This window comes from Platalea leucorodia, assembly GCF_965183815.1.
Source record: "Platalea leucorodia genome assembly, chromosome: 3".
Taxonomy (NCBI): Eukaryota; Metazoa; Chordata; class Aves; order Pelecaniformes; family Threskiornithidae; genus Platalea; species Platalea leucorodia.
In genome coordinates, this window is record NC_138825.1 from 48964911 (window position 1) to 48982216 (window position 17306).

General features: G+C 39.1%; 1 protein-coding gene across 4 annotated transcripts in view; it reads right to left on the reverse strand.

The window, feature by feature from the left end:
• Positions 1-17306, reverse strand: part of SMOC2 (SPARC related modular calcium binding 2) — a gene marked incomplete at its 3' end in the record, with an annotated part of 147526 nt that overhangs the window by 85001 nt on the left and 45219 nt on the right. For all 4 annotated transcript variants that reach the window (XM_082305895.1, XM_082305894.1, XM_082305893.1 and 1 more), the window contains exons 3-4: positions 3341-3447; positions 2120-2219 (exon numbers count right to left, since the gene is read on the reverse strand). In XM_082305895.1, coding sequence (XP_082162021.1) covers positions 2120-2219; positions 3341-3447 — 207 coding nt within the window. The remainder of the gene's footprint in view (positions 1-2119; positions 2220-3340; positions 3448-17306) is intronic.

Consider the following 17306-nt stretch of genomic DNA (forward strand, 5'->3'; position numbering starts at 1 on the left):
CTGAGCCCTTAGCCACTACTACTGCAAAATCCACTAGCACTTCAAATCTATTTCCAAACTCTGCTGTCACTGGACTTCTTTCCTGAGGGACAAAGAAGAAGTGGTAAGCAGTAAAACATGAGAGCACTGATATAAGCAGGGGAGGAAATAGGCAGAGATAATCCCAAAGGGTGTCATGCCAATTGGAAAATTACCCACGATCTTCCATGGAGCAAAATCAGACTCTGCATAATCACCTGGGCCCTGGAGCAGTCTATTTATGTCTGAGCTACTAATTTAATATCAAATGCTACTCTTGCCTTCTCCTTAACATTTCTGTAAAACTAAACTTCCCTTCCCACCTCTCCAAAAATGATCTGAAGCACTCTGGCAGTTTATCTGCTAGGCACATGAATATACCTTTGAGAGGAACTAGGGTTTTGTTCCTGTGGAGACAGAATAATTCTCATATTAATCTATTAATTAACATGGAACTACACTGCAGCTTGTTCTTGATAATACTGGATACAAATAGAAAAAGTGAAAGTACAGTAACTAACTCAGCAACATTTTGAGCCAAACACAATGGCATATGTTGTGACACATCTGTCAAACAATTACTTGTTGAACTTTCAGCACCAACATAACCCCTTTTTCCCTGATGTCAGTGAAAGAGAGGAAGCTACAAATTGATATTGCAGAGAAAGCAATGAAGGCATCCTTTCAGGGAAGCCCTGGCTCTGGACATGCAAAAGCACCTCTGTTCAAGAATACATTGAAGCATGTCAATGCTATCCTAACCATATGTCTTCTCAAGATGTGACGCAGTTATAAACGATAATTACATCAAAATTAATGCACATTTTTCTCCATTTTAAGGCTTCTGAAAATTTTATATTATTTTTCACAATTGACTGTCATTCCACAGTGACTTTTCAGACTGGATCAAAAGGATTAGTCTGAAGAGTACTTTCTAGCTAAAGTTCACCTACAGGCAATACGCATGGAAGATTCTGCAAATGATTTAAACAAGACAGACCTTAAAAGTGGAATTAACTTTTTATAATCTTTGTTGAAACTTTCTCAGTGTTCTCTTCCTTCCTCCATCTATTTATTAAAAACATCAATATTGTGCTTGAATGATTGAAGTAGATCAGACCAGGTGAACTCCCTCAAAGGCTCTAATCCACTTTTTTGCAGCTTCATTTACATTACAGGGTTAGCTTTTTAAAGCTATTTCTTCTGCTCTCTAACAGAGAACGGTGCTGCAGCACAAACAGAAACGCAATACATAAGTTCAAGTATTTCTGTGCGATTCTGTCAGACTCAAGGAAGGTGAATAGCAATTCTGGTAACTGTTCATACACTGGGGATTTATATTTATTATCAATGTCAATGAAAAAGGGTCAGAAGCAAACTCCTAAAAAACAGTGAACCTGTTAATTGTCTTGAAAGACAAAGGGCAGTACACATGGCAATGAGTTTGATTTGGCAATTAATTTATACCGACAATGATTCCATTATGTTCTTAATGCTTTGTTTCATTTTTATTTCTCCTCTGGATTTGGTCATTCATGGGATTTGTTGTGGGAGTTCCTTCATTGGGCTATGTTACAAATCAGGGCATTCACACTCCTTTTTTTTTTGGGGGGGGGGGGGGGGGGTGTCCTGTACTCTAAATACTTAAAATATCAAAAAGGTAAAGCCCTCTGAAATTTTTTGCAATGAGTTTATGTGCAAGAGTTTCAACATAAAGAAAGGACTACCTCAGCAAGTCAGTTGCATGGTTTCATCTATTGACACATAAATATACAAATAACCACTGCAGAAAACCCCTTCAACAGATATAGTACAAATAAAGTAGATGGATCATAGAATCACAGGAAGGTTTAGGGTGGCAGTGAACTCAGAACTCACGTAGGCCTAGCTTAAAAGCTAGACCAACTTTCTCAGAGCCTTGTCCAGTTGAGTTTTGCAAATCCCCAAGGATGGGGAGTCCACACCTTCTGCCAGCACCTGTTCCTGGGCTGAACCACTCTTCCAGTGAAGAATTTTTTGCCTTAAGTCTAATCAGATGCCACAGATAAACTCTACTTTTCATGAGACAATGTCATAACCTGGCCAGCCAAACAAGTCTTACCTGGGCACCGGGGAGTTTTGTGGGCCACAGCAGTACCACTGATAGGACGACCATTGGGAGTGACACACCAGCAGTATCCAGTGTAACTATGGCACTGAACCTGTCAGAAATTACATGAACCACATGCAATTTGTCAGACATATGTCTGTAGTCTCACAGTGTTCATGACACATGAGTACAAAAGACTAGTCCAGGAAACCATATTGGCAAAAGCTAGAAAAATAAACCATAATGGACCTAGTCTCAGCCCTACATATGATTCTTTAGCATAAAGAAGAGTTTATTTCAAGCAAAGTGTGGTAGGTCCTTCAGAATGCAATAGAAGAGAAAAATATTGAAATATGTGGTTGTTTACTCTCTATTTCAGAAGAGTGAGGTGCAGGTGTTATGAGAACCTCACAACGAAGTTCCTCAAGGGACACATAAACTGTTCCTGAAGCAAGCAATCTTGAGTTTTTTTTCCACATAGAGAACATGTTGTTCCACCCACTAAAGGAGCAGGACAGAGTGCTTCTGCCAGCATTATTCATATCCCAAGCTGTCAGAAAGGAAACTCTTGGAATTCCTCTTAGAAATCAATTGCATTGTGTTTCCTGAGGGCCAGTATCACTTCCCTCACCATTCTTAAAATGAGAAGGCTTGTCTTCTGCACAACTCTGCAACTGAAATTCAGTACAGAGGTGGTAGAAGGTGATCTTGATTGGGATATATATCACAGCAAAAGCTTCTAACTGCGTCCCTTCTGAATTCCATGATCTACCCTAAGTAAATTAGTCTCAGACCATATGCTTGTACAGAAATTCAGCTGAGAATAGGGAAGAATCCTGTATGATTCATGCTTTAGCACTAAGATATGGACTCTGGTCACAAGATTTCTGGTTGGGATCAGGAACAGATCAGAAATTCCAAGCATTTTACCATCTGATGAGTATTCAGGGGGCTACAAGAATGACTCAGCTGCCTCGGCCTAGAAGAACAGGGAGTGTATCACATGAACAACGGTAATGTTTGGCTCTTTTGCCGGCCAACTCTGAAAAAAAGAACAAGGACTCGGCACAAAACATGAATTTTCCTTCCATTTTTTTAACGTCAGTGTTAGCACAAATTATATTTCATTTTGAAATTACATTTCCCTTCATTACATTTGTCTCTTCTTCATCCCCTGCAAAGTCATACTCTGACTTTCCAGTCATGCAAGATACTGAATAAAAAATTTTCAACCTGACTATATGTGCCATCGTCATTGCATTCTGGGATAAACACTTGTTGAAATTCCTTCCGAGCTTGTTCCTGGGTATACTTCCTCTCAGCCACACATCTGGAAACATCTAGAGAAAAGAAGACAATGCAATGGATGATGCAATATAAAGAAAAGATAGCTGATAACCTAAATTAAGAAAAAGGAAGAAGGCTCTGAGACCCATGTAAAGAGAACTGGAATTATAATCAGGGAAAATGTACAATCGCTTGCATTTTTTTGAGGAACAAAACCAATGGAAGACAATAACTTCTGGGCAATATTGTCCTAATTCATCTCATTCACCTGCATGATAGTAACATTTTTTGTGGAGTATCATATGTGAATCACTAATATAATCATGTTCTTCCTCCAACCTTTGACTGCCTGTCTAACCTGTGAGTCCTCTTGGTTTGCCCAAATGTGCTCATGCTGCCAAGCAGAGTAAACAAAACTGAAATTTTGCCACCTCAAAGAGGTGGCCACAAAGTGAAGCACAGAGGGGAAGGACAGAACTGGGAGATGTGATGGAGAGATGCCTGGAGAGACAATCTTACTGCTCCAACTGCTGCCAAAGGGCAGGAGCCCAAAGCAGGCTTCTCCTATTATTTTAACATGGCGATAGCTGCCACTTTGTGCCCCACAATATTCTTTCAGTGCTGGTGGCAGCACTAGCTTTTTAGGGCTTCAGGAAAGACAAAGCAGGCAGCAGGAGTATAACTGCCTTGGATGTGCGAACCAGGCTGGTAAAAAAAAAAATAAAATAAAATATACTGTACAGCAGAGTGGCTTGTTAGGGAGGTGATTCAATAGTAATTTTGGACATGCTTCATTCATATTATGCTCAAATTTACTGTAACAGTTTATGATTTAGACATGGCACAAGTCAAAGCCTACCACGTGGTCCTTTTTTGTCCACTGTGTGGTTTCTTGCACTATCTCCTGCATTACTTGGTACTGGTCTCCATCCAAGACAAGGCAGCAAACTATACAGCTTTAATTCAGTAGAGTTTCTATAGTTTAATATAATATATTGTCTAATACATATAACTACATTTCAATTAGGCAGCCAAAGGGTGAGAAAAGACATATACTACATACTTTTCCACTACAAATTTTAGCATGTTGCTGATGCAGAATCAATATTTCAGGATCTGCCTGAGCTAAGCAATTTCAGGACAAATGAGAATACCAGGCAAGCTTAAGGTAGTATTAATGATTTCAAGATGCGACTGTAACATCTGAATTAGAATGATCTCAAGCATACAAGCAGAGAAATTTGCTGCTTCTGATCCCTGCTTTGTTTTAAGATGTTTGACAGTAACTGGCTAGTTCCTTTCTAGGGCTAAAACTGTCCAGCGATTACCTGTGAGATAGGGGTGTTGTGGTGATTTGTGAATGTTTGTGCAGTTCTTAGAAAGCACAGGTATAGGCTTTCTCGGACATGCAAGTCACATTGAACAGAACCTGAACAGCAAGGCCATAACACTTTCATTTCCCCATTTGATACCAGCGTATCTTGACAGGGTTTTGGCATCTAAAAATCCCCAGGTGCATACAGGTGAGCCAGCTAAGTTCCCAGTCCCCCGGGCACCCTCTCTGTGCCAGTATTATCCACACATACATGCACAGAACCAGCATAGAAGCTTGGTGCAACTGCAGAAGTCCTTTGTACAGGATCAGTCCTTCACTGGTCATCTCCACTGAGCTTTGGACAACTCACCTGGCAACATTAACACAAAAAATTCCCTTAAAGTCCTAGGCAATCTGGTGTGGAAGTGCAGCATAATGAGGACAGAAACTGGTCCTCATTATCTGCATCCTGAAAACAAAATTGGGGCCCCTTAATTCTAATCTTCGTATCGATTTCCCTTCTGGTCTTGGATTCGCATGCACTACTTCTGTGCATTAGTTTACTCTTCTCACAGGACCATTATTAGAGTTCATGTTGGTAAAGTGCCCAAAATACAAGTTGTTTCACTTTGAAAAACTATGTTTCAGTCTTAACAACCATAATCATATTATGCTGTTTCATAAGGGATATTCATAGAGATGCAATGTTACCTAAAATGGACATAAAAGATCAACCATCCAGAAACGTGAGAAAAATAATAAGGAACTGAATTAATTTGTACTCTAGTACTTTAATAACTTGTTTCGTCAAGGGAAAATTATAGCCAATGTAGTCTGCAGCTCAGGTAAAGTCTGTTAATGTATGCACTGCCAAAGATTTTGGGGAAAAAAAAGAAACATTTTAAGCAAGCTTTAGTGTCGTAAGCCTTCTTCTGAGCATGGTTTGGTTATACAGTACTTAATAACATGTGGTTTTAATGTAGCTAGTATTTTAACTGAAAATAAATCACTCCTTTGTTGAACCTCTGTCCTCGTTTTTCTAGAATGACATGTGGTTTAAATGTCTAAAAGGAAAAGTGATATAAATTCCATCACATAAGGTCTCTGGTATAGTACCAGCAGGGTTGTAAATTATCTCCAATATTTGAATTATCATAAAAACATGCCAAGGAGAAAGAGAAGTTCTCCAAAACTGTCCACCACTTGTTCCTAAACAGCCTGATGCTCTAAAGGCCTCCTATTTGTGGATGATCTAATATGCTCTAAAATCAAAAATGGCCAAATTTAGTGGAATACAAAATTCACATTTGAAGCCTTATTTTGTATTATATAACTATGGAAACATTTTAAAGCAGTTGGGCATTACTGTGCTTCAGTATACCCAAAATAAACCCATAAGGAAAATCTCTTATCAAGTTAAGCATCTGAAACTCTGTATAGTCAAAACATTATTCGTAGTTCTGTTTTTTTATTTCACCAAAATATTACCAAGGGGAATAACTATGACACAGAGATGCAGTCCAAACTTGACAGAAGAAATGTAATGGGGTGGTCAAGATAAAAAGACATATAAAAACATTCTTCCTCAGAATACTAATGAAGATTAGATTATTAATTCAGAGGAGCTAAATTGTTTCCAAATAAAACACCACTGAAGCCAAAAGAAATTATAATATTTTTAAAAATAAATTTTAAGATTACACCATCTGAGCATCTGCCTCCGTGTCCTGGTTGCAATACCTTCTAAATCTACTGCACGATTTCAAATTTTCCAAAGGAAAAGAAGAATTCAAGAAATTTAAGTGCTAGACATTTATGCAAAATAACAGCTGAAAAAGGACGACAAAATTAATTCTTGCCATGACTGGGAGAAAGACTGAAACATGAGCACACATCAAAATATCAGACACGAGATAGATGTAGCGAGACCCTGCAGCTCCTAACAGGCAAAAGTCAGTGATGGGTGAAATCCTAATCCATAGGGAAACAAACCTTGCACATGGCCATTGCTCATGCTCACTCAGTGAAGCCAAGTCTGGGACTCAACTGTGCAAAGTCCTGTAAGTGCACCCAGACAATTCTAGTCTACGGGCCCCTCTGTGCACCTTGCACAAGTGTAACTAACTCATGAAGATGACTCACATGAATCTCAAATTCAGGATGAGTCTAGGATGAGTCTAGGCTTAAGCGTCTTGCCAGAAGGAGGTTTACAGGAATATTGACATCTAAGAGGATACCAGTAAAATCTCTCACATATAGATTCAACTTTCCTTTTTATCTAGAACAGGAATCATTCAGATCAGGACTCTGATTATTTTGAAATGAAGACCAAGAATGAAAGGTGGTGGGACTTACCTAGTAGCCCTGTGCTGATTAATCAGCCCACAGCTTTGATTTTGATCATCATGGACCCTGACCAAAGCAGGCCAAACTCTTTCGGGGTGAACGGCATCACTCTGGTGACAAACAACCTGAGAGCAGAGGGGACTCCAAGTCTGCAAGGTGTTGGAAGGATGAAAAGCACTGTGCAACACTGTGCATCACTGGAACAAGTCAGCCTTGTTCCACTGTTCCTATACTAGATTTCTAGCTCAAAAAAAAAAAAAAAAAAAAAGCTTTTTTTTTTTTTTTAAATCTGTTTTTGTTTAAACTTTTGGAACCATCTAGCGGAAAAATAAGGGCCTTGAAACTGTTACTGGTTTCTGACTAGAATTCCCACTATACTTTATTTCTCTCCCTAGCTTAAGTATTAATAAGGGACCCAGCAGGCTCAAGCAAGAATCTGGTATATGACCTGGTGAAAAGACCATTTGGTTCTAAGAGCTGTAAAAAGATGACTGAAATGAGGTCATATTTGCCTATACTCAGACAACGGGAAAAACTAATTCTGCAGATATGTATGCCCAGCTGTAATTTTGAATTATGTCAATGACTGACTCAGTGAGACTTTATCCTCTCAACTCCAGGTAAATGGGCTTTTATATCGCAGAAGCTTGCTGGGAAAAAAAAATTCTCCTGGCATAGAAACTGAGCATGAAGATGCATGAGTTTACCTTAAATTAGCTCACTTGGACTGTATTAGTTGTCAAACTGGGTTGGTACAGGGCTCAATGCATTTTAGCACAGTATGTCGGCCAGTGTGTTGATTGTACCACTGTGACTTAGCACCAGGACTGCAAAGGTAGCTAGAGTTTTAAGACGACAAATACATCTTGGAGTGTATAACTGAAGACAAAAATGGGTGCATGGGAGTGGACAGAAATACACAGAACTGAGGAGATTACAGAGTTGTAGCTGTTTGGGCAGGTCTTTCTGAATTGCGCTGGTGACAATTCTGGCTTCCAGACGAGACCAGTGTCTGGAAGGCACAGGTGAAATATAAAGCCATCTTAATTCTGTGCTAAGCCTCTATATGCAACAGGGAAGACTTTCACCTATGAAGTGAAGTGACACCGGTACACCACTGCAGGATCCAGAACCAGATACTGTCATGCAGGACACTGTAGAGCACAGGACTTTCTGCAATAGCAGTGAAGTCAATAGCAAATTGCAGTACCTAAAGAAATTCTGGAAACAGAATGAGCCTCACAAACAGAAGAGGACTGACTTGGAACTAACCTCATTTTATGCCTTATTTCCAACAGTACAGCACTGACAACACTGAGCTTTGGGAAAAAAAGAAACATCCATCAACTTCAACTCTGCTGGCTAATCCTTGAATAATATATCACACAGAGAGAAGTTTATTACTGCAAAGTAGAAGTTTATCTTTAAAACAATGACACAAACTCATCAAGGGTGTAAACACCATCTCTGAAGTGACATTTAATACAACTGAATTTACAGCAACTTTGGGGCTCCACAGGGAGATCTAACCCAGATTCTCTCATGGAAAAGTATACAGCTTGCCAAAAGAACAGATAAATCTCCTGCAAAGATTTTGATTTAGTTCATCCGGTATTTCTTGGTTTGCCATGTATTTCAGTAAGAATAAAAGTACCTTTCCCAGTCCCAATACACTGAGCAGACTTCGCCTGCTTTCAAAGAGATTACTGTGTGTGACACGGGCTTGTTATGTATTTATGCATAAAATATACTTCATAGCTTATTTCGTTATTTTATTATAGATGGAATATCCCGCTGAACAGATCAGAAACATTTACCACTTTCTTAAAACTACTTATAAAGTGGTTAAACTTAATCGTTCGAAGAAAAAGTTCCCTCGAGAGCTTTCCACAGATACTTAGCCATTCTTACACTAAAGAGAAAGCTTTTCTAAAGTCACGTAGATGTGAACAAGCAGACCTAGTATAGGCACACATAATCCAAATACATCTCACTGTTTCTCTGTAGGTTTCCCTTATTGCCCCTCCATTATGCCAGAATACCTATATACACTTACTTGCCCTTAAATTTAGAAATATACAGTGCAACAAGCTGTTTGAAGTTAGCTATCCACCTGAGCACTTTACTGAATTGTCCTAACAATGAACCAGAATTTTTTTCTACTTCTGTGTTTCTTTCCCACTGCTATACCCTTTTGCTAACTGGTAGCAATATGATAAAAGTCAAATAGTCTTAATTTATAGTTAGTTTAGCATAAAAAATGTTTTATTCAGAGCACAAGACACCATTTGGTTTATATGGTATAAACTACTCATAACATGAAAATTTTCTACGATATTTGACCTAGGTCAATGTATATTCCAGAGAACTGATCATGTCTACCAACAAAGCATATAAATAGCTGTAGCCTCTAGTGATACGAAACACATAGCAAGCCATACGTGCTCAAAGTTTCAATTTCAAAGATGCACAGATTATTAACCTCCTGGGTTGGAAAGGATGTCAGCACAGACATTTAGCCTGACACAGCCATAAAATAAAGACTTGCTGCTTCGTGACAAGGGCTGGCCAACTCTTTCACTATTTATTTTTATTGCTGCATTCTGGATTCAAACAAAACAGCAGAGCAATCTTAGCCTAAACTCTCCTCTATTGGCATCTAACAGTGGCAGGCAGTGTGGGGTTTCTTTGTTGTTTTCTTTTTTTTTTTTTTCCCCCACATTTTGCAACCACCCAGCAATTTAGATAGCTAAGCTTTAAGATAAAATAAGGAATGCTGTGCTGGATTCCTTCTTGGCACAGTAATATTTCTCTCAATATGCTAACAGTCACATTTTGAGAGATATAGTCTGACTAGAACTGAATCAAATATTTGCAAGAAAATCTAAAGCTACAGCTTTCTGATATTTTACATACCAAAGACCAGAGTAGGCTTTCTGAGCAGAAGAGAGATTTGATAAATAGTTTGGAGAAGACTCATATGGGCCAATTTGTAATTCTTGCACTGAAAATCTGAAAAGGCTTGCAGCTATTTGTGGTTCCTAGTCTTCAGTGCAGTATTATTGCTTTAGCACTAGTAGTTTCTACTTCGCTTGCTTTAAGATGGTCATTTTATATTAAACCTGAAACTTAAATTGAAAATACATGAGCAGAAATTAAAAGAAAACTCCACAAAACAAAACAAAAAGATTACTTTCATACAATTGCAATAGTGCATATTTGGTTCTAAAAAGGTACCCGTTTTGTGCCTAAGAATGTTCTCATATGCCTTCTTTCCGTGCAGTCTGGCTTTGGCAAATTCTGCTTGGACAAATATTATCAAGAAAAACTGAATATTCTAAAAAGAGATAAATTCCACCTCCGGCAAATTGTGAATACTGTTTCAGTGTTACTTGTCCTGTGTTCCATGTACCAGTAGACACATTTAAAAGAGTAAAGGATATTCCACAAAAAATATTCCAAATGTACTTAAAACTTTATCCACCCCCACTGCATACCTACTAGAAAGTATAATCGGAAGCCAACTCCTCTTGCTCTCAGACACTACATAAGTTATAACTTCTGTATGTAGATACCTTTTGTTCGCTGAGATGCTGAATATTTAGTTTCTCAAATTAACGCTATTACTACAGTGGCTTGCTACATAACACCTTGACACATAACATAAATAAAGACTCAAAACCAAAAAGAGGTTGGGGCTGAACAGTGTTTGTATCAGGATTGCCAGCATTACAGTCTGGACACTTGCAGTCATCCCACAGATTAAATGAAGTGTCTACAGTGAGAAAATATGTCTGAAAAAGGAGGAGACAGCTCCTAGATAAAAGTATTTTAACATAAAAATCTGCCTTATAATCAATTTTTTTCCCAGAAAGTTTATTTTCAAAAAAACCTAAACTGGTACCACTTCTCAATACTTTCTCATTTTAACATATTTTTTCCCAAATAATAAAAAAACTTGCACCCCTCCTTTTTTTTTCTTTTTCCTCATAAAATATGAGGAAAAAAGAAAAGGGAGAGGAGAAAAACAAGAGGTGATGAGGAGAGTGAAAACTGTTCTGCTTTCAGTCTGAGACTGTGCAAGCTCTCAGTGTGTGTTCAGGTTTATTTTATAGACTGACACCTTGGTCCAGTCCCACTTTCACTCATTTCAGTTAGTTAGGAAAAGAACCAAACCTACTCACTATGTCTTTCTCCAAACGAAACATCTCGGGAGCATGTTCTGCCTTCCAAACGCAGCCCACAGGGCTACCTTCCAGGCAGCAGGTGGACTGGCCAAGCCAATGTCCCTGCCCACAGGCTGACCAAAGGGATGTGCTCAGGCACTGCGAGCACATGTTGAGCTCACACCCAGACTGCAGGCAAACCTGAGCTTGAGGGCAGCCTCCGTGGGAATACAGGATAAGGCGTGCACTCAGAAACCATGTCCAGCATTTACAACCCAGTTCTTTAGCTAAGAAGCAACAGTAATGTTTCCCCAAAGGATGCTTAGATTCATGAATTATGTGACCAAGATTAATTTACGAGCCCAAAACAACTACTGCCCAGCAACGTCCTCCTTTCTCTTCACAAAGGGAAAATCATATTAGCATGTTCATACAAGGATAGAAAGATACCTTATTTCATATAATTTCAAATTATTGAAACATGTCCTTAATTCATTCATTAACTCGCTGTAGTAACAGTTCAAATGAGTGAAACTTTTCACTGTTGCTGAAAGCCCCATTTTAATGAAACAAATGCTGGATGTTTCTCTCTTTAAGGAAAGTAAATAGCAAATAGTCAAATACCTCTTTATGGGAAATTCCACTCATAGTTTTATGTGCTTCAGTTCTTTATGTGAATTGTGAGAATGAAGATAGATAGTACCTTTTGTTATGTCTATGATAGCCAATAAAAGAATGGCATTTTTAAACAGCCATGCTCTTTAAGATACCATAAATGAATTAAGCTAAACATAAGCTATCTAGGGTTTCCAATGGAGAAAGGGGATCTACATAGTTATAGAATAACAATGACACTACTGCGTGTGATAGCTATCCCTGGTGTGCTCACAAAGCAGCGAGGCCCTGCTGGGGCCACCTCTGCAAATACTGAATACATACTCTGAGTGCCAGCCAGACTAAATGCCAAGCCACTCACAAATTAAATATCACTGTGTAAAGCTCCTTACATTGCCATTCTGTGTATGGACCACTCAGAGATGTGTCCCAAGCCCAGTTTAACAGTTCACTGTAAACCCAGGTTGCTGCTAAATGATGACGGTGAAGTAAGGAAACATGATGCGAGTTAGCAGTTGCAATTTTACAGTGCTCAATAATTTTTATCAAACCTCCAGCCATTAGAGAAGTCTTATTTTAGTGAAGTATTGGTAGAGAAGCCAAGAAATCCAAGCACCTCAGCTAGGATATTTCAAGAACTCTATGTTACAGCAGAGGTATGCTGGCAGGGCTGTACATGTGAATTTGTTTTTCCATCAATCACAGTGTCAGAATACCAAATATTATTACTGAGCTACTTGCTTAATACATTCAGAATATTAGTCTCCAATGCCCCAATTATGGGCCTGGTACATTCACTTGAAAAAAGAAAAAAAAAAAAAAAACAACAACGGAGAAAGGGAACAAGTATTCTTAATGTTATTTAAGGAACAAGAAGAGAAAAAGAAAAAAAAGGGTATTTTTGAGTGCATTATCCTTCAATGCTTGCAGACCACTTTCAGGGCAAACTTCAGTTAAACCAACAGGAGTTCCTCTTAGCTAACTCTAAGAGGGACATCTCCATGGGAGACAGAGGCTTTGTTGTTCAGGTGAAACATTCCCAGTAGCCACAGACATCCAAAATTCAATCACAGGAAGCTCTTCAGCTTCCTCCTGACAAGTTGCCTAAATCTTGGCAAATATTCATATAAAGAGCTTAAATGCTTAAATAAAGTTCAAACTACCCCAGATGAACTACAGTGCCTCCTGTTCCCATTCACCCTTACACCATTAGCAAAACTGCAAATTGAACTGCTGCTGGCCACTAGTCACAGTTCGCTTGATGGTCCATTAGAGAGAAAAACTGTGGTCCCTCCACTAGACACTCCTGTGACAGATATTGCTCACTTTGAACAAGATGTAATCAGCTAGCAGGCTTTCTACACTTGAGGTCTGAAGTTGGCGTTATTTACTGTCATGGAAAACTACTTGAAAAGCCTAATGTTATTTGAAAACTGCTGCGGGAATTAACTAGTGTAGGCATAGCCTCTGTGTCTTTCTGACCAGCTTAAAAGCAATCATATTGCTTTTCCACTTCTTGTATGTTTTGTTTCTTTGGCTATGCTGGGCCAGATTTACTGTGAAGCGCGCGCACCTGTGTGTGCGTGTGTGTAGTGGATCCTTGTCACAGGTAATACTTTAACTGTCCCCCTAACACAAATAATATTTCTCAGCTGTGTATATACATTTATTTATTAGATTCATAATCTTATTGCACAGTAAACGTCTGTGTCAAGCAAGTGGCAAATCTCCAGAACTTCAGAGTTTAGATTTTTTTTGGAAAAGTATCCAAAAATGTGGATACACTTCATCTACAGTGTACGCAGATTATTTGAGATCTTTGAAACTGCAAAAGCAGCCTGGAAATTTTACAAGATTGTAAATTCTTATAGCATTTCCAAGCTTAGCAATGGATTCCAGCACTGCCTGGAAGTGAACTGCAAAAAAAAGAGAAATATTATAAAACTTCGTAAGGTTGTCAAAAAAGCCCACTATCAGAACAGTCTATTTTGATGCTTATATTGTCAAAGGTGAGTTGTTTTACAGAACCGAGAGGAAGGTTCAGGGTTTGTTCATTTTTGGTTTTGTTTAAGCTGTTTCAGTCTCTGCTACAGCCATCAGGAACTAGAAGGACAGGAGTGCAAGAAAAAAAAAAAAAATGTATAAATACTGCCACTGTTTTCTGTCATTTTAGCTTTAAGATCCAGGCCCTAACAATGGTTTCTTTTGCAATGCTAAAGAATTACCTGAGCTGACCACTGTTGCTGTGAATGAACCTTAAATTAAGAAAGGAAAGCAAGCATATTTAAAGCAAACTATCCCTTTGTAATTGTAACATTTAAATGATCAAAAGCAAATAGAGCCAACAAGTGTTGAGAATAGGTGAAGAGGAGAAAAGATAGTCAATCCAAATTTGTCTTTCTCAAGAAAAAAGACACAGAGAAAGCAGCCATCCATCTGGTGCTGGTTCAAACTCCCTTATGGATGTAAAAAGAAATCACAGTTCTGAATATATAAATAAGAATTGATGGACTCAAAATTATTCCAAAAGGTTGTCAACATAAACTGTCAAGGTGTTCAGATTTCTAGTGAATAGACTGAACCAAACAAAAACCTTTATCAACAAATATCTTTATCAATGATCTGGACAAGGGGATTGAGTGCACCCTCAGTAAGTCTGCAGACGACACCAAGTTGGGCAGGAGTGTTGATCTGCTGGGGGCTGTAGGAAGGCCCTACAGAGGGATCTGGACAGGCTGGATCAATGGGCTGAGGCCAATTCTATGAGATTCAACAAGGCTCAGTGCCAGGTCCTGCACTTGGCTCACAACAACCCCAGGCAGTGCTACAGGCTTGGGGAGGAGTGGCTGGAGAGCTGCCTGGCAGAAAAGGACCTGGGGGTGCTGGTCAACAGCGGGCTGAATATGAGCCAGCAGTGTGCTCAGGTGGCCAAGAGGACCAATGGCATCCTGGCTTGTATCAGGAATAGTGTGGCCAGCAGGACCAGGGAAGCAATTCTCCCCCCGTACTCAGCACTGGTGAGGCTGCACCTTGAGTACTGTGTTCAGTTTTGGGCCCATCACTGCAAGAAAGATATTGAGGTGCTGGAGCATGTCCAAAGAAGGGCAACAAAGCTGGTCTAGAGCACAAGTCTTAGGAGGAGCAGCTGAGGGAACTGGGGTTGTTTAGCCTGGAGAAAAGGAGGCTGAGGGGAGACCTTATCTCTCTCTACAACCACCTGAAAGGAGGTTCTGGCAAGGTGGGGGTCGGTCTCCTCTCCCAAGTAACAAGCGATAGGACAAGAGGAAATGGCCTCAAGCTGCGCCAGGGGAAGTTTAGGTTGGATATTAGGAAAAATTTCTTCACTGAAAGGGTAGTCAGGCACTGCAACAGGCTGCCCAGGGAAGTGGTTGAGTCTCCATCCCTGGAGGTATTTAAAAGACATGTAGATGTGGTGCTTAGGGACATGATTTAGTGGTGGACTTGGCAGTGCTAGGGTAATGGTTGGACTTGATGATCTGAAAGGTCTTTTCCAACCTAAACGATTCTATGATTCTATGAAAAATAGAATGGTCGCAATGTTTTCAACTAATTAAAATGGTACCTGGAAGTATTTAATTTTCAGACAAGATTTTTGTGAGGTGAACAGGGATTTTTACCTGAGAAGACAACAAGAGGAGACAGATACAAACTTAAGACTGCCTTTTCTGATCAATGGTGGATGAGTATCAGACACAGATTTAAAGTTGTGAATCCTATACCAGGAATCATCTCTTTTCTCCGTTCATAACTTCCACATGCAACCATGCATGTTTCTTTTACTTTTTCCTGCATTAGCAACCTCAAAACTTGCTTCAAAACCAATGTTTTAATGGAGGGGTGGGGTTGGGGTGGGTATCTGTTTTTTTTTAGGGGGACAGATGAACACTTCCAAGAGGATTTGCTTTCATTCCAAGACGGAATGAAAACAAATTCTGAAACCTTGAAAGTTGCCCTGAAATGGAACCATCACTTTTTGGTTAGCCCTACTAAAACAACCCTCTGCTCTTTGGTCAAGCATCACCTGCAACAACAAATTTCACCACTCAAAAGCAACAGGCTCAAAAGAGGTCTTAATCTGAGGACTTGCTTAGCTCTTTCAGAAGAATGTTTGATGGGACTATCAAAAGTAGCTCTAGCAATGCTAAAACTGAAACTGCAGCTAGGCCAACGAATTGGTTTTTTCTTCTCTAAAATTTGTTTTTACAGCTTGAAATATTTCTGATGATTGCAACCATGGGTAGGAATAAAGACATTGGTCATTTCAAAATTTAAGAATGCTTTGACTGAATAGGACAGACTATGAAAATGTTAAATTAAAAGAGCGCTGGTCTCTTGCTGATATTGACCAAGTATATTATTGGCAATCATGTGCCTATTGCCAATCAAAGGAAAAAATATTGAAACATTAGAGTGATGTTTGCATTCATTTAATTGAAAGATCAAAAGTATTTGATTGATGAGGGTATGATGTGTATTTGCTATTAGCAATATTTAAGCTGCCTAAGGTGTCTAATTCCAAGTCTGCAATTGTACTGACACACTACTCATTAATAAATAAACAGCAAATGAGCACTTCTCCAAATAGTAGCTGTTGTCCACAGAAAAATTTGCCAGCATTGCTGGGGACACCTTCGGTAGAGCAATTCAGTGCATCTTTATGGAAAAAAATTCTTGCAGATGACATTGTCAATATGGTAAGAGGAAAAAACAATAAAGAAAAACATTCTGTAAAACTAATTTCCATAAAAGTGTGTAATGCTGTATTGTATAAAATGAACAAATACGAAGGGTACAATAATTCTCTCTGTCGTTCATGAATGTAACAAAAGCTTTGGCTCAGGTAGCTTCATTATGTTATCCTTGTTCACAAAAGTAAACAGATCCATCAGGTAACACAACGGCTTATTATGAAAGTGGTGAAGAATGAGCATAGTGTTTCATCTAGGCAGAAGATGAGACAGAATGTCTCTTTGAAGCAGTCTTGATGCTTCAGAGGTTTCCTGGAGCTAACGGAGAGAAATGATGTGGAAAATTGCCTCCTAGAGGTTGCATTGGGGTGGTCCCTGGGGTTTTCTTCCCCCCTGCCCCTATCTTTTGGAGAGAGAGAAAGGGAAAGTAAATCTTTATGACCATTGCTATTCTTACATTTTAAAAGATTATTGTGTTGGAAATCACCCTACACTTCAGTAAGGAGTTATGTCACATGACAACTACATTCTCTAGCACCAAGCTACTCTAAAAGTGAAAAGATTTAACTGTGAATATAAGTATTGGAACTGAAGTGCTAGGGTTGCTTGTTGCTCAGTTTCTCTAAACAGCAGTTGGAAGTAAAAGAGTGGATGATGTAGGTAGCAATGGCCTGTGAGGGCTCTAAGCATTACAAACTATTTCACTGAATTTCAGAATTACACTATTTGAGGGTTTACACAACTTTCAGTTATGTAAAAAA